This window comes from Cynocephalus volans, chromosome 3 (assembly GCF_027409185.1).
Source record: "Cynocephalus volans isolate mCynVol1 chromosome 3, mCynVol1.pri, whole genome shotgun sequence".
Lineage (NCBI taxonomy): Eukaryota > Metazoa > Chordata > Mammalia > Dermoptera > Cynocephalidae > Cynocephalus > Cynocephalus volans.
Window position 1 is genome coordinate 185,688,567 of NC_084462.1, and position 26,232 is coordinate 185,714,798.

The following is a 26,232-nucleotide window of genomic DNA, read 5'->3' on the forward strand; positions in this document are numbered from 1 at the left end:
GTGAGATATCTGAATTCTTTAAGATATGTGTCAAGGTTGGACTGGAGAGATCCCAGTCATTTTTCAATTTGGGAGAGATCAGAAAGAGAAAAGGGGATATGGACCTGGACAATTCACTTCACCCCAGCCCCTTCACAGAGGGGGTATAAAGGAGCCGGTGCTGAGGTGGGGTTGTCACCTGATGATGGGGGAGAAGGGGAGGGGTTGGGTTGCTGAGGCCGAGCATCTCAATACCAGGTGTGGAGAATAGAGGGAAAAGTGGGGGGGGGGCTGGTGGAGGATCTGGAGCATAAGGAGGTGGTCAGGGAACAATGTGGTATGAAAGATCAAAAGATTGATCCTAGTGCAGAAAGTGAGGTCAGGAATGAGCTAGGAGAATTTAAGACATAGGACAGCTTTGACAGAGAGAATGACACAATCGAAGATAGAAGAAGCCTTGAACATAAGGAATCTCAACAACTTTGCAGTTTCGGTGACAAAGGTGTCTAAATATCTAAGCAGATCTAAATTGAGAGTGCCATCTTCTGGCCACTGGGATCCATTGTCTAGTTTGTATGTAGGCCAACACTGATTGCAGTAGAAAACAAGGTGTTTGCAATTAATGTCTCCCTGGAAGCCAAGAGGTTGTAAATTGGCCAAGAGACAGCCTAAGGGTGTAGAGCATGGAGGTTTGCATCGTGAGGATCCCATGTAGAGGGTGAGAAAGGAAATGAGTAATCCTATTAGAAGGAGGGTCATGACAAAATCTCCCTGGAAGCCAAGAGACAGTAAATCATCCAGAAGACAGCCCAGAAGTGTAGAATGTGGAGGACTGAATCATGAGGATCCCATTTAGAGGGTGAGAAAGGGTGTGATCAGTCCCAGTGGAATAAGGGTGACACCAAGGAGCATCCTCTTCGGTGTACACCTTCCTTTTGAGAGAGAAGCTACCGACTGGCTAATGAAGCATCATCCAATAGCTGGAGGGCACAAGAGGGGTTCCCTCAGCCAGATGCCTGGTCTTCAGGAAGGAGACAGTGGTCATAGAAAGTAGTCAGGGAAACCCATAGAAGTAGGACAGACCCAATGACTCACCCTGAATTGAGACCAATGTTGGATGTGTCGGCCTGAAAGACCAAAAGGAGAGAGTCCGAGAGGCACCTGGTTCAGCAGGTCCACGAAAGGTGGCCAGGAGGGCCAATCAACCCAAGAGAGGGGATTGTCCGACCGTCCCAGCCAGGACCCTTCTTGGGTTTTGGCACCAAAAGGAAGGAAAGTGAGCCAAAACTCTGGGTACCAATGAAGCTTTATTAAAGGAAGGAAATCTGCCAGGCTGCACTCAAAATGGAGGGCAGCACCAGGCCTGTGGGTGGGAGAGCTTGCATAGACTGCAGGGAAGGCTGATGTAATCAGGGAGGGCTTTGGAGCTTGAGTGGGAGATAAGGCTGGTGGATGCAAACAGGAGGAAGGTTGCACCCATGTGGAAGTAGATGAGTTTCTATTTCTCAAGAAAACATGAGGTTTCTCATAAGTAATAGGCTGGTGGCTATTTTGTGCTTTAGCGGGTAAGATGGCACCGGTCACATCCAAGATCCATCAATACCCTTGTACCATCCAGCCACGAAATTTGGTATATAACCAAAAGTAGTGGGGAGAAAAAAAAAAGAAAAAAGAAAACGACTCTAAGTTTTTTTCCATTTTGAGTTGATTTTTATATGAGGATGCAGTGTAATTCTTTTGCATGTGGGTATCAAATTTTCCCAATACAATTTTTTGAAGAAACTGTCCTGTTCCCATTGTGTGTTCTGGCAACTTTGTTAAAAGTCATGAGACCCTAAATATTTCTTGTTTTAGTCCATTTTGTGTTGCTATGACAGAAATACCTGAGACTGGGCAATTCATAAAGGAAAAAGGTTTTTTTGGCTTACAGTTCTAGGACAGCTGCATCTGGCGTGGGCCTCAGGCTGCTTCTACTTTTGGTGTATAAACGGCAGGCAGCCACTTGGTACAAGCAGATCACATGGTGAGAGGAAGCAAGAGAGAGGAAGCAAGAGGGAGAGAGAGAAGTTGCCAGGGTCTTTTTAAGCAATGAGCTGTCGTGGGAACTAATAGAGTGAGAACTCACTCAGTAATACCCCCTCCCCCAGGGAAAGCATTAATCCACCCTAACCCTAACCCTAACTTCTATGAATTAATTAGTTTCCCACACTGCCATATTGGAGATCAAATTTCCACATGAGTTTTGGAGGGGACAACACATCCAAACTCCGTCATTCCACCCCAGGACCCCCAAACCTCATGTCACGCTCACACACAAATTATAAACTTCCTATCCCAACAGTCCCAAAAGTCTTAGCTTGCTCCAGCACCAACTTAAAAGTCCAAAGTCTCATCTGAGACCAAAAGCAAAAGTCCTTCCAGCTGTGAACCTGAAAAACACAACCAAATTTATCTTCTGCCAAGATACGATGGTGGAACAGGCATTGGGTATACATTTCCATTGCAAAAGGGAGAAATAGGCCAGAAGAAAGGAAAAACAGGCTCCAAACAAGTCCAAAACCCAGCAGTGCAGACATTATGTCTTAAAGCTCCAAAATAAAGTTCTTTGACTCCAAGTCCTGCATCCTGGGCACAATTGGGCATCTGGGCCCCCAAAGCATCCCGTAGCCTTGTTCCCACAGCTCTGCCAGGCACAGCCCAGTGGGCCGCGCTGGTGCCTGTGGCTTTTCCAGGCCTCTGTTTTACGTTACCAGTGGCTCTGCAGTTCTGGGGTCCTGGCAGCAGCCCCACTGCCTTGACTCTACTAGGCATTTCCCTGGTGCGAGCTCCCTGTGGGGGCTCTGACCTCAGTTTCCTGCTCAGCATTGTTCTAGTAGATGTCCTCTGTGTTGGCTCTGCCCTGGTGGCAGGTCTCTGCCTGGGCCCTTCCATACATATTCTGGAATCTGGGTGGAGGTTGCCTTGCTTCCACTTCTCTTCCATCCTGCCAGCCTGCAGACTTAACACAATGTGGATGCCACCAATGATTTTGGCCTCTCCACTCCAGGGCTGCTACAGGAACCACACTTGTGGCCTCTCCAGCCAGAGCAACTGGTATGCAGGGACCAGGATACCAAGGGCAGCTGTGCCCCAGGTCTTTCCTCTGGGACAACTCAGCCCTTCTAAGCCTCATGGCCTGTGATGGGTGCGGCACCCTTCCAGACTTCTGAAATGCCTGCAAGGCTTTCCTCTCATTTTCTCCACAATTAGCATCTGGCTGCCTCACCACCAAGATAATGTCTTTAGCAACCAGTTTATCTGCTTCACCCTTGCATTGTTCACCAACTTTCTGCTTCTTTACCTCATGGCCAGGCTGCAAATTAGCGACGGAGCCTCAGTCTTGTTAACTCCACCCCTCCTCTCCATCTTGTTAAACTCCACATCACTTCCCTCTCTGCCCTCCCTCCCCGGAAGGCAGGAACTGGAAACTGCATCCTGCTCAATTCATTACCATATATGGGCAAAAAACTCACCCACAGCCCTCCCCTATAAATACCCGCTTATATCCACCCTGGGCGAGACTTCCCTGTCCTCACTCCCTTGCGGGGCCATGGAACCTCACCTGGGAGTGCCCCTGTTAAAGCCTACCCTAAATTTACTGTCTGGCTCCTGGTTTTCTTTGCTCAGGTTCAAGACTAAAACCTTCAAGATTCAAACCTAACATCTGCTGCCAAAACCTGGGGAGGTTGAGGCCCCGTTCTGGTGGGAGGCCTCTGTCCTCTCATTACCAGGACCTCATCTGAGTCCCACACCTCGAGACACCGGGTAAGTTCCCCCGATTCTGTGCCCCAATCTGTTTGGTCCTGCCTGAGAATGTGTGGCCACGTCAGGACTACTCGACAGAGTCACCAGGTGACTCCTGCTCAGTGCCTGAGGACCGGGAGACATCCTCATCCTCAGGACAGCCACCTTCCCTCCATCCACAGCCTGGGATACTAAACGGGGACACCTGTTTTAAGCAGTGGCCTGCCTGGCAGGAACCATGGGAACTGCCCAGTCCAAATTTGACCCCAAAACCCCTTTGGGTTGCCTGCTGGCCTTTCTGAAAACTCTGGGCCTCTCACAAGACTTGAGAAGGAGCCGCCTTATTCATTACTGTTCGGTGGCCTGGCCCCAATACCAATGGACAATCAGTCTCGATGGCCTCTCGAGAGCACATTTAACTATCAGGTCCTCACAGATGTGGACAACTTTTGCGGGCACCAAGGCAAATGGTCCGAAGTCCCTTATGTACTGGCTTTTTGGGATTAGCGCTCTCATTCCTCCTTATGTTCCCAGTTTTATCTTACACTGTTTTTCCATTGCCTGTTTTACCTTCACTCAATGGTGCTCATTTTGTCCTTTTCTCTGGAGTTCCTGGAGCTCCCCCTGCTCACTCTTTCACTTTCTCCTTCCACAAAGTTTATACTTTTCTCTTCTTACCTGGTCCTGCCCTGGTCTTTGACTCTGCCCCGGTCACCAGAGGCTTCCTGGGTCCTGGCCACTACCCTTGAGCTCCTGGAGCTTGCCTCCTCTGTTTTACCTCCCTCTTCCCGCCCTCTCTGCATTCCTGGAGGTCCCTTTCCTTTCAATGTCCAGTGGGACCTGCCATTTTGTTCAATTATACCTGTTACTTTGTTTTTACCTCTTGAGCTCCTGGAGCTCCCGTCGTCTGCTTTGTAGATTGCTTTTGTTCTGAGCCTTTAACATTCTCCTGGCTGAACACCCGGAGTTCCCATCTTTGACCCCCAGAACTCCCTGCCACCTTTTATCCCCTGGATTCCTGGAATCCTCCTAATCAGTCCCACCTCGGTCACCTGAGGCCACTCAAGTCTTCACCCCTATTCCCCTTTCCTGATCACCTGCACTTCTCCACTCCTTTTTTGGTAGATAACATTTTTAATTGGCTAACTCAATTCACTGGGTGGGGTGTCCTCTGCTGTCCTCTGCCAATAAGGCCCTCAAACTCCCATTCCTGACCTGGTGAGAATGGCATTTAAAGTTTTAATGCCCAGGAGGAAATGGCTGAACTTAAAAGACAAGCCCAGGTCCAGCAGAAGGTCCAACTCCAAACCCAAGCCTTGGTAGCAGCACTGTGGCCAGCTGGCTCTGGGACCCAATGGAAAGGGGTAACCCAGTGCACCATCCCCTCTGGGGGCCTGCTGCAAGAGGGGCACTGATGGACCCTGGGCCCGCCAATGTCCAGATCCCAGGGTACCAACACATGTTGTCCTCAGTGCTGGAGGATGGGTCACTGGAGATCTGACTGCCCCAGCATTGGCGGGGCCCCGGCGGCTCCATGCAGAGGAAACTCCTAGCTGGTAAGTCCTGCCTTCCAGCTACTTGGCCTGGATGACGACTGAAGGGGCCCAGTCTTGGAAGCCCCTCTCACCCACGCCAAGTCCAGGGTCATGCTCCAGGTGGCGGGTAAGTCCATTTCCTTCCTGTTGGGCAGGGGGCCTACCTACTCTGTTCTGCCTTCCTACTCGGGAACCAGCTTCCCCTCCCCAGTGGCATTCATTGGAATTGATGGCACCTCATCTAATCCATGGACCACCACACCCCTTTCCTGTAGCCTGGATGGGTTTCCCTTTTCTCATTCTTTCCTAATAATCCCCTCCTGCCCCATCCCCCTCCTCAGCCGGGATGTCCTTCACAAGCTCCAGGCCACCTTTCATCTTTCCCCCTCACCCACTTTTCCCACGCACATTATCTTGGCCCTAGTTTCACCCGACCTTTCCCAACCACCCCCCTTCCCATTGTTGGTGGACCCCCAGGTTTGGGATACCTCTAAGCCAATAGCAGCATCTCGCCATTCCCTAGCAAATGTACAATTAGAAGATCAGACCACCTTTCCTGCCGTCCTCAATTCCCCATTTCAGAAACCCACCGAAGAGGACTCAAACCAATTGTAGATTGGCTCCGCCAGCAGGGACTCCTTATACACATGAGCTCCCCCTGCAACACCCCCATACTCCCCGTAAAAAAGTCCACCGGAGCCCCCACAGTTCCTTACCTAGGCATATCCCTAACCCCCACTTCCAAGTCCCTTACACGGGACCGTATCCGCCTCCTCTGGGATCTCCAAACTCCCCAGAGTTCCAACGACATCCTCTCCTTTCTGAGCCTTGTGGGTTTCTTCCAACAGTGGATCCCGATCTTCACCCTCCTAGCATGACCCTTTTGCAAGACAGCTAAGGGCACCCTGCAGGGACCATTAACTGACCCCAGTGCTGTTAAACACCTTTTTCTAGGCTACGGGATTGTCTCATGGCAGGACCCACTCTGGCTCTCCCGGATCCTTCAAAGCCCTTTCATCTATTTATGGATCAGTGTCCTGGCTTGGCTACTGGCTTCCTGGCCCAGCCTACAGGACCAGCCTATCAGGCAGTGGCATACCTATCAAAACAACTAGATGTCACAGTCCAAGTGCAGCAGCCATGTCTCAGGGCATTAGCAGCTGCTGCCTCCCCGACCAAGGAAGCTCTCAAGCTTACTTTGGGCCAACCCCTCACAGTCTTTTCCTCTCATTGCTTGGGGGACCTGCTCAGCCACAAATCCCTCGACCATATGACCCCTTCCAGAATCCAAATATACCACCTCTTTTTTGTCAAAAACCCCTAGATTTCCTTATGCACCTCCCCCCACGTTAACCCCATGACCCTTCTGCCTACTCCCCCCACTACTTCCTACCCTTTACATTCCTGTCCTCAACTTTCATGGGACTTTATTCCCTCACACCCAGGGCTCTCTGACTTCCCCTATCTAATCCTGACCATGTGCTTTTTGTAAATCGTAGTTCTTTCACTGCCCTGGATGGCCAAAGGCATACAGCCCATGCTGTTGTTACTCTAGATGCCACCTTAGAGGCTGTACCCCTTCCCCTCAGAACAACCTCTCAAAAGGCAGAGCTAATAGCCCTCACTCGGGCCCTCCACCTGTCCAAGGGACAACGGGTCACTATATACACAGATTCCAGATATGCTTTACTCATCACCCATACTCATTCTGTTCTCTGGCAAGAATAAGGAGTCCTCACTACTAAAGGGACCCCAATAATCAATATGCCCCTCATCTCAAAGCTACTTGAGGCCCTTAGTTTCCCAACTGAGGTGGCTATCGTTCACTGCCATGGCCACCAGTCCTCTAAAGACCCTATATCTAAGGCCAACAACAAAGCTGATTCCACAGCCTGGGCTATGGCTCTAGGCTCCGCCCCAACTCCTCTCCTTTTCCTCAACACACCCCATTACCCCTCATATACCTAAGAAGAAACTCAGACCCTCAAGCAGTGAGGGGGAATTATTGGAGACAAGGGTTGGATTTTATCAAAGATAAAGTCACCCTCCCAGGCCACCTAGCCCACAGCATCATTACAGACGTCCACCAATCTCTCAACATTGGCCCACGATCTTTATAACAGTTCCTAGAACCCCTTTTCCATAACCCATACCTCCGAAAGCTCATTGAGGAAGTTCATCAGTCTTGCAATACCTGTTCTACTGTTAACTCTCAAGGGGGAATTCACAGAGTGGGGCCTAACCATCAACTCTGGGGCCATCAACCGGGGGAGGAATGGCAGCTTGATTTCCCCCACATGCCACATCCCCAAACCTATTGTTACTTACTAACTTTGGTGGACACCTTTACAGGATGGATTGAGGCATATCCCACAGCTCACTAAACAGTGGACATGATAGCCACTGTACTCATTGAACATATCAGCCCAAGTTTTGGCCTCCCATGGAACCTACAATCTGACAACAGCACAGCCTTCACCTCTAGTGTCACCCAGCAGGTCTCCGAAAGTCTGAACATCACCTGGAAACTCCACATCCCTTTCCATCCCCAATCCTTGGATAAGGTTGAGCAAGCCAGTGGCCTCCTCAAGGAACATCTTACTAAACTTTCCCTTGAGAACCACTTATCTGGGCCAACCCTCCTCCTGTTGGCACTTACAAGGCTTAGGGCCTCCCCTATGGGACCATCAGCCCTCAGCCCTTTTGAACTCCTCTATGGATGGCCTTTCCTGCTGACCCACAACTTTCCAGCCTCACCCCCACCCCTTTTTATCCTACTTACCCTACCTAACCCTTTTAAGTGCCCTTTTGTGAGCCCATGCTGACTCAGTTACTTCCACCCCTGGGGACCCCACCACAGATACTCCCCAGGCTTTAACCCTAGGGGATAGCATCTTACTGAAAGAACCACATCCAAAAACCCTACAGCCCAGATGGACTGGTCCCCACACTGTGGTTCTAACAACCCCCACAGCCGCAAAACTCCTGGGACACCCTCCCTGGGTACACCTTTCCAAACTTAAGAATGCCCCCCCTGAGGCCCTCTCCCAAGATGTATGGATGGCACAACCCATGCGGCCTACCCAGGTTCGGCTATCACGTCACCATTCTCCTAACTGTCTCTTAGTCCCATCACTACCGATTCAGGATACAGATGGGGATTTTAGTTAACAGAAACCTGGACAAAGTGTGTCTGTCTGTGCAGAGTTCTGCAAGTGTTAAAGCAGAAGCTTATGGAAAAAAAGCGTAAAAAGGCTTTTTGAAAATCAAAGTGCTACGAGAAATGTTATCAGAACTATCAGCATACATTTCCCGCCTTGGTTTACTGGTTAAACCAGGTTGCATTTATCTCTGCTAGAAGGTTTTAAGGCCAAAGTTGTGTATGCAGCCAAAAACAGATCATTCTGTATGCAATTCTCAGACAAATAAGGTTAATTTGGTATTGTTGCTAAAAAGGAAAGAAGATTGTAGGAAAAGAGGAGATATGGGAAAGCTATGAAGACATAGTTGTGATTAGGAAGGTTAAAAAGAAATAATGCTTTTGTGTGGGAAAGCATCTTGTGCAGTGAATTTTGTCCTAGAATAGAATGGCTGGATTTATCCAGAATGGAAAGAAGCATGGGGACAAAGAAAGAAAGTTTAAGCACATCACAGAAGGTCTGAGTAAGTTGTAATAGTGATTTGTGTAGGGTGAATGTGTAAAAAATTTTGCAACTGCCAGGCCTCAGTTAATTTCTCTATCCCCACTCTTCACCTTTGGCACCCACACTGCAGATAGAGGCAGCCCCTGCATGTTCCTGAACAAAGAATGCTGTCACTACATCAGTGAAACAGGCATAGCCAAAACCAATCTCTACAGGGAGACCGTACCTCACATCAGTGGGGGCAAAACCCATTAACCACATGGCTCCTCCCCCTACTAAGCCCACTCCTTATTTTCAGGATATTGTTAAATGGAGCCCCTTGTCTCCTTCGCTTCATTCAGGAACGAATTCGAGAGTTGTCTAGGGTATCCGTCAACCAGCTTCTGCTCCATCCTACTCCCGCATGCCCACTTCTGACAATCCCTACAATGCCCCTTATTCAGCAGGAAGTAGCCAGATCTGAGTCATCACCCTATAACAACAAAAAAAGGTCAGAAATTTGGGCCAGCAGGATCGGGAGGACCTGAAAGTGGCAACAAATTAGCGATAGAGCCTCCATCTTGTTAACTCCACCCTGCCCCTCCATCTTGTTAAACTTCACACCACTTCCCTCCTTTCCCCTCCCTCCCCGGAAGACAGGAACAGGAAACTGATCCCTGCTCAGTTCCTTACATTATATGAGCAAATAACTCACCAACAGCCCACTCCTATAAATACTCACTTGTATTCAACCTGTATGTGACTTCCCCAGCCTCACTCCCTTGCAGAGCCATGGAACCTCACCCAGGAGCACCCCCATTAAAGCCTACCCTAAATTTACTGCCTGGCTCTTGGTTTTCTTTGCTCAGGTTCGAGACTAAAACCTTCAAGATTCAAACCTAACAGTTATGACAGAAATACCTGAGACTGGGTAATTTGTAAAGGAAAGAGGTTTATTTAGCTTATGATTTTGGGACAGCTGCATCTGGCCTGGGCCTCAGACCGCATCTACTCATGGCAGAAAAACAGCAGGCAGCTGGTGCGTACAAACAGATCACATGACAAGAGGAAGCATGAGAGAGACAGAAGGTGCCAGGGTCTTTTTAAGTAACAAGTTCTCGCAGGAACTAATAGAGCAAGAACTCACTCATTATTTCCCCATCCTCCAGGGAGAGCATTAATCCATTCATGAGGGATCCGCCCTATGACTCAATCAGTTTCCAACACTGCCACACTGGGGATCAAATTTCCACATGAGTTTTGGAGTGGGCAACACAGCCAAACTCCATCATTTGTTTTTATTTCTAGGCTCTCTGTTCTATTTGTCTATAAGTCTGTTTGCATGACATTACCATGCTGTTTTGATTACATTAGCTTTATAATATATTTTGAACCATAATTAACTAGGAATTATCTCTGGGATGCAAGGACAGTCTAACAGAACCAAGGTAATAAAGGTGACAAACTATGTTCCACAATGAAGGGGGGAAAATGTATGATCATCCCAGCAGAAGCAGAAAAAAAATTAAACATAATTCAACACCATTTTAATAACAAAAATTGCAACAAATTACTAATAGAAAAATATAACTCAGTACATTCAAGATCATATACAACAATCCCACAACTATCAACATGCTTAGCAGTGAAAGTTAAAAGTTTGTTATGACTGATCAGAACAAGACAATAACACCCTTTCCCACCAATTCTCTTCAGAATAGAACTGGATGTTCTAGAAAGTGCAATGATGTCATAAAAACAAATAAATCACATCCACTTTGGAAAACAGAAAAAAAATCCTTTCCGTTTGCTGATAACATGATATCTTATATAAAAACCCTTTAAAGTCCACCTGCTACATGTGAAAACTAATAAACACATTTAGTAATATTTTGATATAAAATTAGCACACAGAAATCAGTAGTGTTTCTATACACTAACAACAAACTATCTAAAATTAAATCAGTAAAACAATCCCATTTACAATAGCATCAGAAAAAAATAATTAAAGTCTTCAGAATAAATTTAACCAAATTAGGTAAAGATTTGTACACTGAAAACTCTAAAGCATTGGTAAAAAAGTGGAAGTATGAATGGATGATAAGTTTTTGAAATTGTTGGCAACATAAACATGTAGAACAAAGAAGTCCACAGAGCACCAAACACAATGAATAATATCCACGATGAAGTGCACGGACACACACACACACACACACACATGAACAAAACACACAAACACATGCACATGTACACACACACTTACATACACACATGTATACACATTAACAAATACACAGACACACACAAACATATACACACATGAACACGCATAAACATACTCATACACACACACATCCACGTACACGACCAAGATATTAAATGTTATCACATTAAAAATGCAGCACATACTTAAAGCAGTTAGGTTTAAAACGCTTACATAAAATAACAAAGATAAGATTACAGAAGCCTTCTCGTCAGGATCCACGCAAACAAAAATTGAGTGGATTGAAATTCTTATAGTGTTGGAAGCTGCAAACACCACCAGGCAGGATTCTATATTCAGCTAAATCATCATTTAAAATGGAAAGAGACCAACATCTCCTAATATCCTCCTTCCACCCAAGAAGGAGTAAATATGTGACAGATATTGAACAGCATGGCAACTATAGCCAATAATAATTGACTGCATATTTCAAAATAGCAAACAGAGTGAATTTCAAACGTCTCACCACAAAAACGGTAAGGTGACGTGATGGATCCTTTGATCAGTTTGGCCCTACTATTCCACGTTAAGTACGTTCATCAAACCATCATGTTCCCAATAAGTGAGTGCAATTTTGACTTATCAATCAAGGGAACGTTAATAACAACATGAATGAGAAATAGCCTCTCTCAGACCATACGGTGGAAAAGGATCAAGGCATCCCTCGGAAATCATGAACGAGGTGAGCACGGCTGCCAGCACAGCTCCTATTCGGCATCTTCGATGTGACAAGTGGAAGGAAACAAGCAGCAAGCAGGAGGACACACACACACAGTCCTTGACCTTCAGGTGTGACACGAGGAGTTCTGGTTTCACGTCTTGCACGTAAGAAGCATGGACGTCATCACTCCCATCCACGCAACAAGAAAATCACTGAACAGGTGTAAAATCAGTAGGTTTTCTTTTCTTATATTTATAAAATAAGTGAAGTCAGAGGGTGAACTGCTGTCTCCAAAGTTGAAGTTGGAGTCAGGAAGACACAGAGGGTCACAGCAGGTCACAGCTTGTCTGATCAGAAACTCATGACCAGGAAACTGTGAGATCCAGGACAGGAATAGAAAATCCAGAGCTGTGGTTGAAGAATTGCTGAAGACTCACAGTGGGAAAATCCGAGAGTTAGGGGGGCCCCAGGGGTACAGTCTTAGGGTTCACAAAACTTTTAAACTCTACCTCAAGGGCCTCCATGGTTTTCAAAGGAAAGATGAGAAAAGAATCCTCATGCTCCAAACAGAAAGGGGGAAAGAAGACATTGTGAAATACACCAGAGCAGGATGTTCTTTAAAGCAGCCTGACCACAGGAGAAGCTAATTTAGCTGATTCTAATAGGTCGGGGCTTCATCAGAGCAAAACTGAACATAGGTCTGAGAGAACAGCCAACTCCATCTCCCTCGGCTGAGAGCCTTTCAGTCTCCAGTAAGGGAGGATACAGGGAGAAGCACCTGTGAAGGTCACACCCAGGACACGGCTCACTAAAGGACAGAACTCATCACAGGACTGTGCACTGCTTCCGCTACCCCACAACTTACCCATGTCAACAGGGCTTCTGTGTAATAACAGGGAAAAACTAAAACAGCACATTCAACTTAGACACTGTTTAAGAAGTCTCCACTAAATCCTAGTCCAAAAATCATTATGGAACAGGAAATAAAGTTTGTAATGACCCATCTCATTCCCAGTTCAGTAAATTGAAGACTGCCCTGTAGGCTGGGACAACCAATTAGTAATTAATTATTTAAGAGTAAAATAAAAATATTATTTCAATTCAGTTTTTTTTCTTAAACATGCATTGTTAAAACAGAAATCCTATTAAGTTTTTTGGACCTAACTACTTAATAAATTGAAGTGTTAAGCATTAAAAAACAAAATCAAAATCAAAAACAAACAAACAAAAAACTAGAACACAGAGGAAACATAAACAAAAAAATCAGGGGACATTTTATACAGTCTGTGGCTTGTCATGTTTTCCTCTTTACAGGGTCTGTTGCATTGACCAAGATTTGATTAATGATTCCAGCCTGTCAATGTTTCTTCCTGGATAATGCTGTTGTCTTGTCCTCTGTGCATGTGATTTTTCCTCTTTTCCTGAAAAGTACATAGGCCATAGGTTCCCTGCTCATCACCACATGAGGTCTGTGTCATCACTGTACAAACTTATTACTGAGCCTCTGATCTGCACCTGCACGGGGGAGAGTTGGCAGGAAATGAGCAGGGCTCTAGACCCATGGAGCTGAGTGTACAGGGACAGATCTAGTGAGAATTTACACAGTGGAAGACAAACGGTGATATTAGGGGGAGTGTCTTTGGGATATTGGGGACAGGAGATGGTGGGCAGGAATCAGGACTCTGTCTACCTGGTTCTCATTTTCCACATGGAAACTGCCCGTGGAAGCTGAGACACATCTTATGGCTCAGTTCCAAGGTCTACTTTGAGAGACATGGACAAAATTCAGTCCAGCAGTGCTCTGATGGGTTTTTATCTCCGTGCTTGTCACCCTGAGTCCTCCAAATGAAAATATAAGAGCCTTGTCTGGTCTGGCCCTCTAGCAGCTGACTGTCCATCCAGGATACTGGAGGACGGACAGAGAGTGGGACAAATCCTGAACATCAGTGTCCACAGTGTGGATGAGGATCTGGAAGCTAAACTACTCTGGGAAGAGCAGGGACCTGTGTCCAGAAGGCCTGGAGAATGATCATTACCAGCTGGGGACACATGTGCTTGACTGAGGGAAAGATCCACGTAGGGACAGTGCACTTCTGCACAGAGCTAATCTTTAGGAAAAAATTCTTGATCATTTGAAGATAAAAATGCTTACAATGATTTCTGTGTCAGGAAAGACAAGAGGTCATGTTAAAACTGTAGAAAAGGAAGGTGCCAGTGGATGGAAACATCTTATCTACAAATGAGGAAATTTCTTTAATTCTGTGTTGCCAGCAGGGAGAATGTGAGAAATTCGAATCACAAAGAAAAAAGCAGGAAATGACCCTGGGGGAGGGGACATTTGAGAGTCAGCAGAGCAGAGGAAACCTCAGATCCCAAGAGGAACGCCCCATCCCCTCTCTGCACCTGCTCCTTGGGGCACAGGAGCTGGGTGGGCCTTGAGCGCCCCCTGCAGCCCAGACCCCTCCTGTATCCTGCAGGGAGGTTTGTGTCTGGGCTCATGCTGACTTCCTGTCACTGTGTCTCTCGCACAGTAATACACGCCTGTGTCCTCGTTGGTCACAGAGCTCAGCTGCAGGAAGAACTGGTTCTTGGATGTGTCTATGGTGATGGAGATGCGGCTCTTGAGGGATGGGTTATAATATGTGCTTCCACTAGAATAGATGTATCCCATCCACTCCAGGCTCTTCCCCGTGGGCTGGCGGATCCAGCTCCAGTAGTAACCACTGGTGATGGAGTCACCAGACACTGTGCAGGTGAGGGAGAGGGTCTGCGAGGGCTTCACCAGTCCCGGGCCAGACTCCTGCAGCTGCGCCTCAGACAGGACACCTGGAGACAAGGAGAATCAGTTCCTGTCAGTCACATGCATTCACAATCATCCCATAGACCCATGTGTGACAGTTGAGACACTCACCTTGGGGAGCTGTCAGCAGGCAAAGGAGAAGAGTCCACAATCTCATCTTCTATTAGGCCTCAACTCTTCCTTCACCAGAGACCTGAGCACTGTCTGAGGAGAGACCTGTGAGCTTTCACAGCTCAAGTGTCTACATTTACCCTGGAGCCTGAAGGAAAATTTGCATGTGGGAGAGCTCTGTCCTTATAAGTGCTGAGGAGCTGCAGTGAGAACCTTCGTATTTTTTGAAGTGGCTTTATGCTCTTTTCTCCTTTAAAATATTTGACATATAATTATGGGATTGAAGAGAAACTAGTGAGTTTGAAACACTCCAAAACATGGTCCCAGCTTTCAGAGACCAGATCCGCCTTCATTCAATCCCTGCCTTCTCCTGTGCTATCTTGGACCCAGCCCAAGTCTGCCTCATAATCTCAGGCTCTGGGTCTTGCTTCCACAGTTATGATCACAGCCCAAACCCTGCTTTCTTTCCCTGTACCCTATCAGGTGATGTGGTTCTCATCACCCCTGAGAGGTTCTTATATTGTTACATTGTTGCTGTTCCATGACTTCCGGGCCTGCCTTGTGCTCCATACACCCTGTGATAGAAGACAGCACTTAGAACACACAGAGACTCTGCAAAAAATGGCACCCTGTACAGTGCTCAAGAAACTGATTCTCACTGTTGAGAAAAAGACTTTTCAAAATGTCCCCCCTCCCAAGGTGATTCCTGTTCACCTAAAGTGTACAAATTTCCATCTATATATTATGAATGTTGATCTTTTATTTAATATTTTAATCTCATCAAAGATCCCAACTTTAAAAACATCAATCCTAATGGCTAACATGCAAGCAGTAATCACATCCCTAATATACAACTTTTAAAAACACGTTTCCCTTTGATGGCTGTGTGTTGCAGCCCATGACAACTGTTCCATGACTGTGGGCACTGCCATCTGTACCACTGCCCACTACGTAGAAAGAGGCAAGGGCCTGGGATAGATGCTGTGTTTTATCTCCCCCTGTGAGCTTCCTCTTGGTCCCAAGGGCAGTCACATATCTTGGAGTATCAGCCCTTCAAGTGTTCTGAATGAATTTTAAGTCAGGAGATGCTGATGGAAAATTTGAGCCTGATTCTTCAGTTTTTGTTAACTCATGTATTGTGCTGGAGTTTTCCCAAAATGTTAAAAAGACCTGGTAAAAGGCAAAAGAAAACAAATACTCTGAAATGACAAAGCAATCGTGTGAATCAGACTAAGATAGAATGCTGATTGTGGAATTGTCAGAGAAGAAATCTAAAATAACTAGGTATATGTGCAACTACGGTTCAGTTTTTCCCAGACTTCAGCTAACTCGACAGAGTTCTAATTTCCCATCTCAGTTTGCACAGGAGAACTGAGCAGGATGCCCTGCCTAGACGAGCAAACAGCGCAGCATCTCAGTGGGATAAGGTATAATAACAAAGACCTACAGCTTCCTCGTTTCTATTCTAACGTGCTCAGGAGGGAGCCGTGGTGAGAAGAGGGGTCTGATTCATAACGTCACTCAGGAACCCAGACTCCCACTGAACCAGTGGGACCAGAGAGCCAGAATCTACAGCTTGTGGGCTGACATATAACAGGAAATGGAAGAAGAGGGATAATGAATTTCAGGTGGACAATTTCTTCACTGTTGTAAATAAACTCGAAATGAGATTTCTCTATTAACACGTTTTGAGGGCACAATACAGTATTGTTAACTGTGGGCGCAGGGTCGTACAGCAGATTCTAGAACGTGTTCATCCTGCACAACTGAAATGTATTACCTGTTGAACTTTAATTTATTAACTAGGCTGTGAGTGTGTGTGTCATATCTGTGCATGTTTGTTTTGGCATAATTAGTCATATGGCCCTGACTTACATCAACAGATCAAAAATGTACGTTGTCTATTATTTCAGGATGAACAGGGACAATAGCTGAGTTTATGTGGGCTGGAGTCTGACAGGTGACGCAGGTGTCACATCTCTCTCTGTCTCTCTGTCTCTCTGTCTCTCTCTACACAAACACACACACACATCCCCCATCAGTATTTTGAAAATATATGTAGAACTCTGCCTTTGATTGATGCTGAGCAAGTCCCTGTAACAGACAAAAATGTGAACTGTCACAGTCCTTTCATGAAATAAGCCACAGTTTGTGAGAAGAGTCACACAATGTGCACAGTGAGCAGGATGACACGGTGCGTCGTGGAGATTTAGTGTTTCGCACGTGTTCCTCTGTTTCATAATTTTCCTGCTAGTCTGATGTACATGCTGGCTACTAATTTGCAATAGGAGTGTTTCTGGTTGGATTTATTATAAAAATATATTTTTGGAAAAATATATTAAAACTTCATTAAACAAGCATCTCACAAAGAGAAAAGGTATTCAAGAAAATAAATGGTCTCAATGTCAGAAAAGTGGGAAGTCATACTAGCAGAGAAAATTGTAAATGTACAGTAAATAAAAGAAATAATATCAGCAACAATGATTATACGGATAATGATAGTAACATTTAGTAGTACTCATGTGTTTAATGAACCACTAAGGAAAACTAAAAACAAACAAACAAACAATGGCATTGGAAAGCAGCAGAGTGCTGAAGTAAGGACATCACCTTATCTCTTTGATTTAGAAATTATGAAGGAATCACTGTTCTAAGTACCACAAGACTCGGATAGAGCACAAATTTGTAAGTTTTCTCTTTGGAGCTTCCAGTGACACAAGCACGCACACGCACAGCCAGACAGACACGTGCACACACACGTGCACAGACCCACACCCATACACCTCTTTTCCAATGTGCACTTTATTGATGCCGTTGACTCTACTTTTTAAAGGTCATCATCTCATGAATCTGCATTTTAGCTGCTCTCCCATCTCTCCCACAGCTTCATAAACCTTGTGGATGGTTCTTCAGCACTTTCCGAGGTGTCCTCATGTACAAATCAGTGAATGTCCTCATTACACATACTGTTCATTGATGACTGATGAGCCTGTGGACAGCAGCACCACAGCCCATGCCGGAATGGAGTTCACCAAGCACATACATTCTCCATGAGGTACATCAAAGCCTTCTTGGCAATTGGGAACACTGGAAAGCCCTACTATGCTAAAACAGCAAAATTAGACATGAAAGCAACAAGTATGTGAAAATCTGGCACTAAATTGCCCATGCAAAAGACACTTGTTTCACGATGGGAAGTGAGACAAGATGGAAGAGTCTTCCCTGTTGACCTCAGCTGTGGGTGTGCAAGCTGTGGCTCCAGTATTTTCCAACCAGTTCAAGCCCACAGATCACCATGAAAGGCAGCCAGTTTAGATTTGGGGATTCAGATCAATGTTAGTGGGTAGGTGGAAGCATGAACACGTAATCTGTGAACACTGAGGTCATCTGTACACACAGTGTCAGGACAGTGTTGCACTAGAAGTCTGGAACAGTGCACATTTCAGTTTTTACCTTATTTATACAATGCTGTTGTAGAACATAAATAATTTGACTTCTCTTTTCATGTATTCAATAAATAAATTGAAGGATCTGCACATGGTTTGGTATCTTCTGAGACTTCCAGGATATTCACCAAGTTTCAGAATTTCAGGCTCACTCTGAAAAATAAGGTGAGACTTATTCTTATAAGTAACCTCCTTGAATAAGAAAAAAAAATCTTAGACCTTGAGTAGTAAAATAATATAATATGTTAAAACAGGATAATTACACAACTTTACTTGAAAATAAGACAAAAACATTAATAAAAGTATATACATCAAAGGGTCTCTAGAAGACTGTCTCGAAAGAGAGAGAAAACCACAGATTTTAACAAGTCCTCCCCAGGTCTCCGTGCACCTGCTCATGGAGCTGAGCACTGGACATAGTGGGTCTTGAGTGCCCCCTGCTGCCCAGTCCACACTGTCTTTCTTCAGGGAGGCTCAAGTCTGGGCTCACACTGACTCCCCCTCACTGTGTTTCTAGCATAGTAGTCCATGGCCGTGTCCTCAGCTCTCAGGCAATTCAATGTTAAATACAGTTGGCTCTTTCGGGTGTCCCTGCTTATGCTGACTTGGGATTTAAGAGCTGGGTATATGCTTCCATCAGTCCACATTGCATCGACCCACACCAGCACCTTTCCTGGAGGCTGGTGGATCCAGGTCACAGCATTGCTGGTTAAAGAGAACCAGAGACAGAGAAGGTGAGGGACAGGGTCTGTGAGGGCTTCATCAGGACCGCTCCTGACTCCTGCAGCTGCACCTGGTACAGGACACCTGTGGACAAGGACCATCAACATCAAACACACAGGAAACCTCATACCCACATTTCTTTCCTGAAATCGCTGAAACACTCAAAGCAGCGAGTGAACACCAGGCAGAGGAGCAGCCTCAGAAAATCCATGCTCTGATGAAGGGCTCCTGGGAAGGAGGAGACGGGGGCTGCCCACCCCAGGAGTGGGATTTCAGCCTGAGACTGGGGTCTGCTTTGCATAAGGGAGGCCCCAGGAGATATTAGTGGAGGAGCAGAGGGGAGGGTCTCTAGGGTAGACCCGACCCTAGGATAGAGTGCTTGGCCATGGGCTGCTTAGAGGAAAAGTAGACAAACCGTCAGACTGTCCTGCATCTCTGCCTGCTCTTCCTATTTTCAGATAAAATAGAAGTGGGATGCTGAGTGTGCAGAATGTGGGGTCACAGAACATGAGGGAAAGTTTCATATTAAGTTCTCCCACATTCATCCAGAGGAAGGAGACCAGGATCTAGATATGCTCAGGGCATTTGCTTATTGTGTAAATACATGTGGAGAATTAAGAAAAGGGTTGGGCAGTTCACAGAAGTGTGTTTCTTTTTGGTAATGCAGGGTATATTTTTAATTGTTGGTCTAAAGTTTTTCTGATGCTGCACCAACATTTTGTGCCATTCTACGTGATCATATTTTTGAACTTTTACTGTAATTCTCTTTGCATCCCTCTTAGACCCGATGTGCACCTTTTTCCCAAAGGATCTCTCACAGTGTCTGCATTTTCAGAAGAATCTCTGTGTCCACTAGTTGCCCCTTTCTCAGCCTGGCTTGAGCTGGCATTGTCATCTTGAAATGTCAAGTGTCAGTGCTGTGTGTGGACAAATGACCCTGATGGTGCAGGGGTGCTCTGTTCCTCCCTTCCTGGGCCCTGCCCCTGCAAGTTCATGTTGTCATCATGAATCAAGTCTTTGTATTTTCTGTTGTGTCAGTGCCGGAGAATCCTGTTAAACTCCTCAGCATTGTTCTACATCAATCACAATAAATAAAGCAGACAGATGTAGGGCAATGCTCAGAGATGAAGGTCATATGTGCACTGAGGACATTCCATCTTATCCCATCCCTCCTGCCTTGCGTGTACTTTAGCTGCGCTGAACTGAGGACACCCCATCCTGCCCACCCGTGCAGCTCCCGCAGCCCCCCCATTGCACTGCCCCCTGCAGAGCTGTGGGAACTTAACTGTTTCTCCAGGATCCCACAAAGCTGAGAAGCTCTAATCGGTCCCAGCACACCTCCTCCTGCTGAATATTCTAAGGTAGAGTAAAACCTACATTGTTAATAACCTACAAAGTATTTTTGTTTGCACTTCTGATGAGAATGCTGTTGAAGTTGCCAAATTTCTAAACAAAAGTGAATACATACATGGAGTTTAGTACATGAACGTGGGACACATACTGAGAAGATATAGGAACAAACTTAAATATATCAAGATAGTCTCTAGAAAAATCCATATATGGAGAACTGAAAATGACCTCAGCGTCAGCAGCTTAGAACAACTAGAGAGCAATTGATATTAAAACAGCACAGACATTAATCACAGCCAACATCTGCAAACAGGAGTTGGGTATTCCTGAGAACCCAAAGTAATTTGAGTCTGCTGAGCGTGGAGCATTCCTGTCTGTGTGGGAGAATAAAGAAAGAGGCATCCGGGCTTCCTCTGAACAGCTTCTTCTAGATACTTGAGGTAGACGTGTCACTTATTTGTGACCTTATATTTAATACAGGTGTTTGCAACTGTTTAAGTTCTGAGAACCGTCTTCAATTTAACCATACATATCGGAAAGCATTGTTTTAATTTTCATTCATCTCAAAGTGTTGTCTTTTTCACATTTGATTTTCCTTTTTTCAATTGGTTACTTTGAAGATATGGATGAATTTTCATTTGCTATCCCTTCCTGTCTTCCTTTCCCTATCTGTTGGAGAAGATATTGTGCATGATTTCTGTCATTTACAGTTGATCACCTTTATTTATTTATTTTTTTGCAACCTATCACATGGTATGTCCTGGAGAATATTTTGTGTTCTCTGGAGAAGACAGTACATTATGCTTTTTGTGGATTTAGTGCTCTGTAAATGTCTGTTTGGTCTAGTTTGTTTACAAAATTATTCTACAGCTTATAGTGATGTTTATTTATGAGTTAATATTTACTCTGCTTTTATTTATTTATTTATTTACTTATTTTTTATTGTACATGTTTATGGGGTACAATTTGCTGTTTCAACATAGGCATACATTCTATAATGGATTAATCAGAAGACTTAGTATATCTGTCTCCTAAACATTTATAATTTCTCTGTGGTTATAAAATTCAAGACTCTTCTTTCTGGCTATCTTGAAATATACGACACAGCATTACTAGCTAATGTCACCCTAGGGCACCAAAACTGCTTCTTCCTATCTATATGTAACTTTGTAACATTGTGCAAATCTATCAACCTTTCCATGTTACTACCTCTTATCTCCCTTTCCAAACTGCCTTTTCTATTCTACTCTCACTGTGCTATTGTCCATTTCTGTCTCGTTTCCCTATTTTTATTTTATAAATTGATCCATGGTAATTGTGTATAATTATGGAGTACAATAATGGAATACACCGTGTGTAACAGTCATATCAGGGCACTGAGTATATCCACTGCCTCAAACACTTGCCACTTTGTTTTGGGAAAATTCAACATCTTGAGCAGCTGCTCAAGATCACAGTACTTTGCTGTTGACTGTGATCTCCCTACATCACCACGGAACTCTCGATCCCCATCTTCCCTTCTCTCTAATATTTGTATCCACTGACAACCCTTTCCTCATCTTCCCCAATCTCGTCCCCCCACCAGTCTGTACTATCCACTATTCTACTCTCTACTTCTATGAGATCAACTTTTTTAGCTTCCACACGTGAGTGAGAACATGTGATATTTCTCTCTGCATGTCTGGCTTATTTCACTCAACATAATTTTTTTCAAGCTCATCCACGTTGCTGCAAATGACTGAATTTCATTCTTTTGTATGGCTGAGTATTATTTCATAATGTATGTATATACCACATTATCTTTATACAATAATCCATGTGAGAACATTTAGGTTGATCTCAATTCTTGGCTATTTAGAATAAAGCTGTGGTAAACATGGGACTGCAAAGGCTTTTTCGACTTGTCAATTTTCATTCCTTTGGACATATACCAAGTAGTGAGATTGGCGTATTCTGTGGTAATTCTATCTGTAGTTGTTTGAGAAATCTCCATACTATTTTCTATAGTGGCTGAACCAATTTACACTGACACCGACAATGTATTAGAATTTCCTTCCTCTGCATCCTCACCAGCATTTGTTACTCTCAGTCTTTTGATAAAAACAATTCTACCTGGGGTGAGATAACATCTCATTGTGATTTTGACTTGCATTTCTCTGATGATTAGTGATGTTGAACATTTTTTATATGCCTGATAGTCGTCTGTATGTCTTCTTTAAAAAAAATCTATTCAGTTTCTTTGATTATTTTTAATTAGTTTTTGTTTTTACTGTTCAGATCTTTGAAATTCATTGTATAATCTTCATATCAATCTCTTGTCGGATGCTTAGTTTTGAAATATCCTCTCCAATTCTTCAGGATGTCTTTTCACATGTAGATCGTTTCCTTTGCTGTTCAGGAGCTTTTTATTTTGGTATGACACAATTTTTTACATTTTGCTTTTGTCCACTGTCCCTCTGAAGTATCATTCATAAAATAATTGCCAAGAACTATGTGCTGAACTATTTTCTAAGTGTTTTCTTCTAGAGGTTTTATAGTTTTAGATGTTACATTTAAGTTTAAGGAATGTAGCAGAATTTCTGGAACTGAAGGATTCATTCAACAAAATAAACAATCACATAAAGAATAACAAAAAGCACCACCAGGTGTTTAAGTAGCAGGTTAGAGCAAGCAGAAGAAAGAATTTCTGATCTCAAAGATGAACTTTTGAAACAACCCCGGTGTGGGAAAAAAAAGGATTTATTAAAAATAATGAAAATCTTCCACATATAAGTGAGAACATATGATTTTTCTCTTTCTGTGACTGACTCATTTCACTTACTATAATTCTCTGTAGGCCCATCCAAGTTGTTGCAAATGACAGTAATTCATTCTTTTTTACAGCAGAGTATTATTCCATTGTGTTGATATACCACTCATCTGATGATGGACATTTGGGCTGGTTCCAAGCCTTAAAATAAATAAATAATTCAAAAAAAGGGAGGGGGAAAGAAGACATAAAAATTAAAATTATTTGAAGTTGACATGATGAGCAAACAGAAAGGACATTGTTGGGAAGGAGGGGGGAGAGGGAGGGAGGTTTTGGTAACTGGCCACAATAATCACCACATTGTATATCGACAAAGCAAAATAAAATAAAATATTTTAAAAAATAATGAAAATCTAAGTGAGCTAGCAGACAAATTTATATACACAAACATCCAAATTATGTGTGTTCCTGAAAGGTAAGGGAAAAGGAAAATGTATTGAATACAAAATCAATGAAGTGTGTGTGCATATGTATGTTTATATGACCAGCCTAGTATATTATACCCAACAAGGCTATCCTTCAGAAATGAGGAAAAAATAGTGTATTCCTAAGTAAAACAAAACCTGGGAGATCACCACCACAAGACCAGCCATGCAAGAACATCTCAAGGGACTCCTGAATCTGGAATCTGAAAAATGATAATCATGACCATGAATATACAAGAAAGAACAACAAAATCCAATTTTGAAATAAAATTGCAAACAAAAAAATATAAAACAGAACTGAATCTCACCACCCCATAAAAACAACAAACTTTGAAGTCGAATAATAAAAGGGAGAGAAATAGACAAAACCCAGTTCAAACATCTAAACAAAAATTAATGAAATTACAGGAATAAAAGAACACCTTTCAAAACAACCATAAATGTAAATGGATTAACTTTCCACTCAAAAGACACCCACCACCTGATTGGATTGAAAAGTTAGACCAAACTATATGCTGTCTCTAAGAGACCCACCTCACCTGTGATGACACACACAGACCAATAGTGAAGGGATGGGGAAAGATATACTACACCAATGGAAATCAAAAGTGAGCAGAAATAGTTATTCATGTATTAGATATAGACTTTAAACCAAAAACTATGAAAAGAGGCAAAGAAGTCCAATACGGAATAATATGAAGGTATCTATCCATCAAGAAGAAAAAACATTATAAATATATATGCAACCAATACTGAAGAACCCAGATCTATGAAGCAAATACAATTAGACCTAAAGGTAGAGATGGACCCAATACAATAATACTGGGAAACCAGAACATGCCCAGCATTGAACAGAAAATCTAGGCAACAACTCAACATAGATACTCAGGATTTCAACTACACTTTAGAAAACTTGGACCTGGCACATATCTAGAGAACATTTTATCAGACAACTACACAATATGCATTATTCTCATCAGCACATGGAACAGTCTCCAGGATAGATCACACATTAGGTCACAAATCAAGTATCAACATTTTTTTTTTGAAATAGAAATTATTTCAACTATATTTTCAGACAGATGGATTAAACCATAAATCAATAATAAGCACGAAAACTATACAACTACATGGAAATTAAACAACATTCTCCAGATCAACTATGGTTCCAAGAAGAAGCTCAGCAGGAAATCAATAAATTTCTTGAAACTAATGAAAATACATGCACATCCTTAAAAACATTTGGGATACTACAAAAGCAGTACTAACGTCAAAGTTTATTTCACTAACCACTTACATCAAAAGTATAGGATTATTTCAAATAAGCAACCTAATGTTACATCTCAAAGAAATAGCAGAACAAGAATAGTTAAATACCAAAACTTTTAGATGGAAAGAAATAATTAAGATCTGAGCAGAACTAAATGAAGTAGAAATGATACAAAAGATCAATGAACAGAAAGTGGTTTTTGAGAAGATAAACAAAATAGACAAAGCATTATCTAGGTTAATAAACAAACAAACAAACAACAGTTAGAAAGTCCCAATAACAAAAATCAGAAATGAAAAAGGAGACATTAAAACTAATACCATATAAATACAAACTATCATTAGAGTGAATTATAAACAAATACATACCAACAAATTTGAAAACCTGGAGGAAGTGGATTAGTTTCTAGACATATACAAACTACCAAGACCGAACCAAGAAAAATGCAAAAGTTGAACAGACTGATAACAAGTAACGAGATTGAATCTGTAATAGTGATCTTCCAATAAATAAAAGCTCAGGACCAAATGGCTTTACTCCTGAATTGTATCAGACCTTAATAGAGAAATTAATTTCAATTCTCTTCAAAATGTTACAAAAAAGAAAATGAAACTGATTTCACTCTCAAACTAATTCTGTGAGGCCAGCATCACCCTTATACCAAAACGAGACAAAGTATCAACAAAAAATCTAAACTACCAGATGATCTCTCTGATGAACAAAGATGGAAAAATACTCAACAAAATACTAACAATCAGAATACAGCAACACATCAGAAAATTACACACCATGATCAAGTGGGATTTATCCTAATTAGGCGAGGATGGTTTAACATACACCAATCAGTAAACCTGAGAAATCACATCCAAAAAAATCATGGCCAAAAATCAAGTGATTATATCAATAGATTCAGAAAAAGTGTTTGACAAAATTCAACATCCTTTCCTGACAAAGACACTCAGCAAATTAGGTACAGAAGGAAGTATCTCAGCACAATAAAAACCATCTACTTCAAGCCCTCCACCAATATCATCCTAATGAGGAAAAGTTGAAAGCATTTCCTTTAAGAACAGAAACAAGACAAGAATGCTGACCCCACTGCTGGACTCCACCAGCAGGTTTTCCCTCCCTTTCCTAACCTCTCCCATGCCAAATCCAAGAGCCAGCTGCCCTAATGCTTCACCCCTCAGCCCTAGAGACAGCCAGAGGATCTCCCTGGGGGGACTGAGTGATCTGCCGGCCAACCCAGCCCCATAAAAAGGACACTCAGACGCGGCAGGGGTTCCATCAAGCAGTTCCGTTTATTGTTTGTTAAGCAAGCGTATTTAAGCTTTGCCAGTGGGGAGTTCACTCAGCCCCGCCAATCAGGGTAAAGATCACGTGGTCATGCTTGGGGGTTCCTTAAGCTATAGTAAGCAATCATGCCTTGATCACAATCATGGAAAACCAGGGCT

At 43.5% G+C, this 26,232-nt stretch overlaps 1 gene segment (V, D, J or C); it reads right to left on the bottom strand.

Moving 5' to 3' along the window:
- Positions 1-926: 926 nt before the first annotated feature.
- On the bottom strand, positions 927-14,801 carry LOC134372839 (immunoglobulin heavy variable 4-30-4-like). The segment is given in 4 exon segments: positions 927-959; positions 1,075-1,106; positions 14,248-14,670; positions 14,756-14,801. Coding segments are annotated over 4 exon segments (534 nt in total).
- Between the last annotated feature and the right edge of the window lie 11,431 nt (positions 14,802-26,232).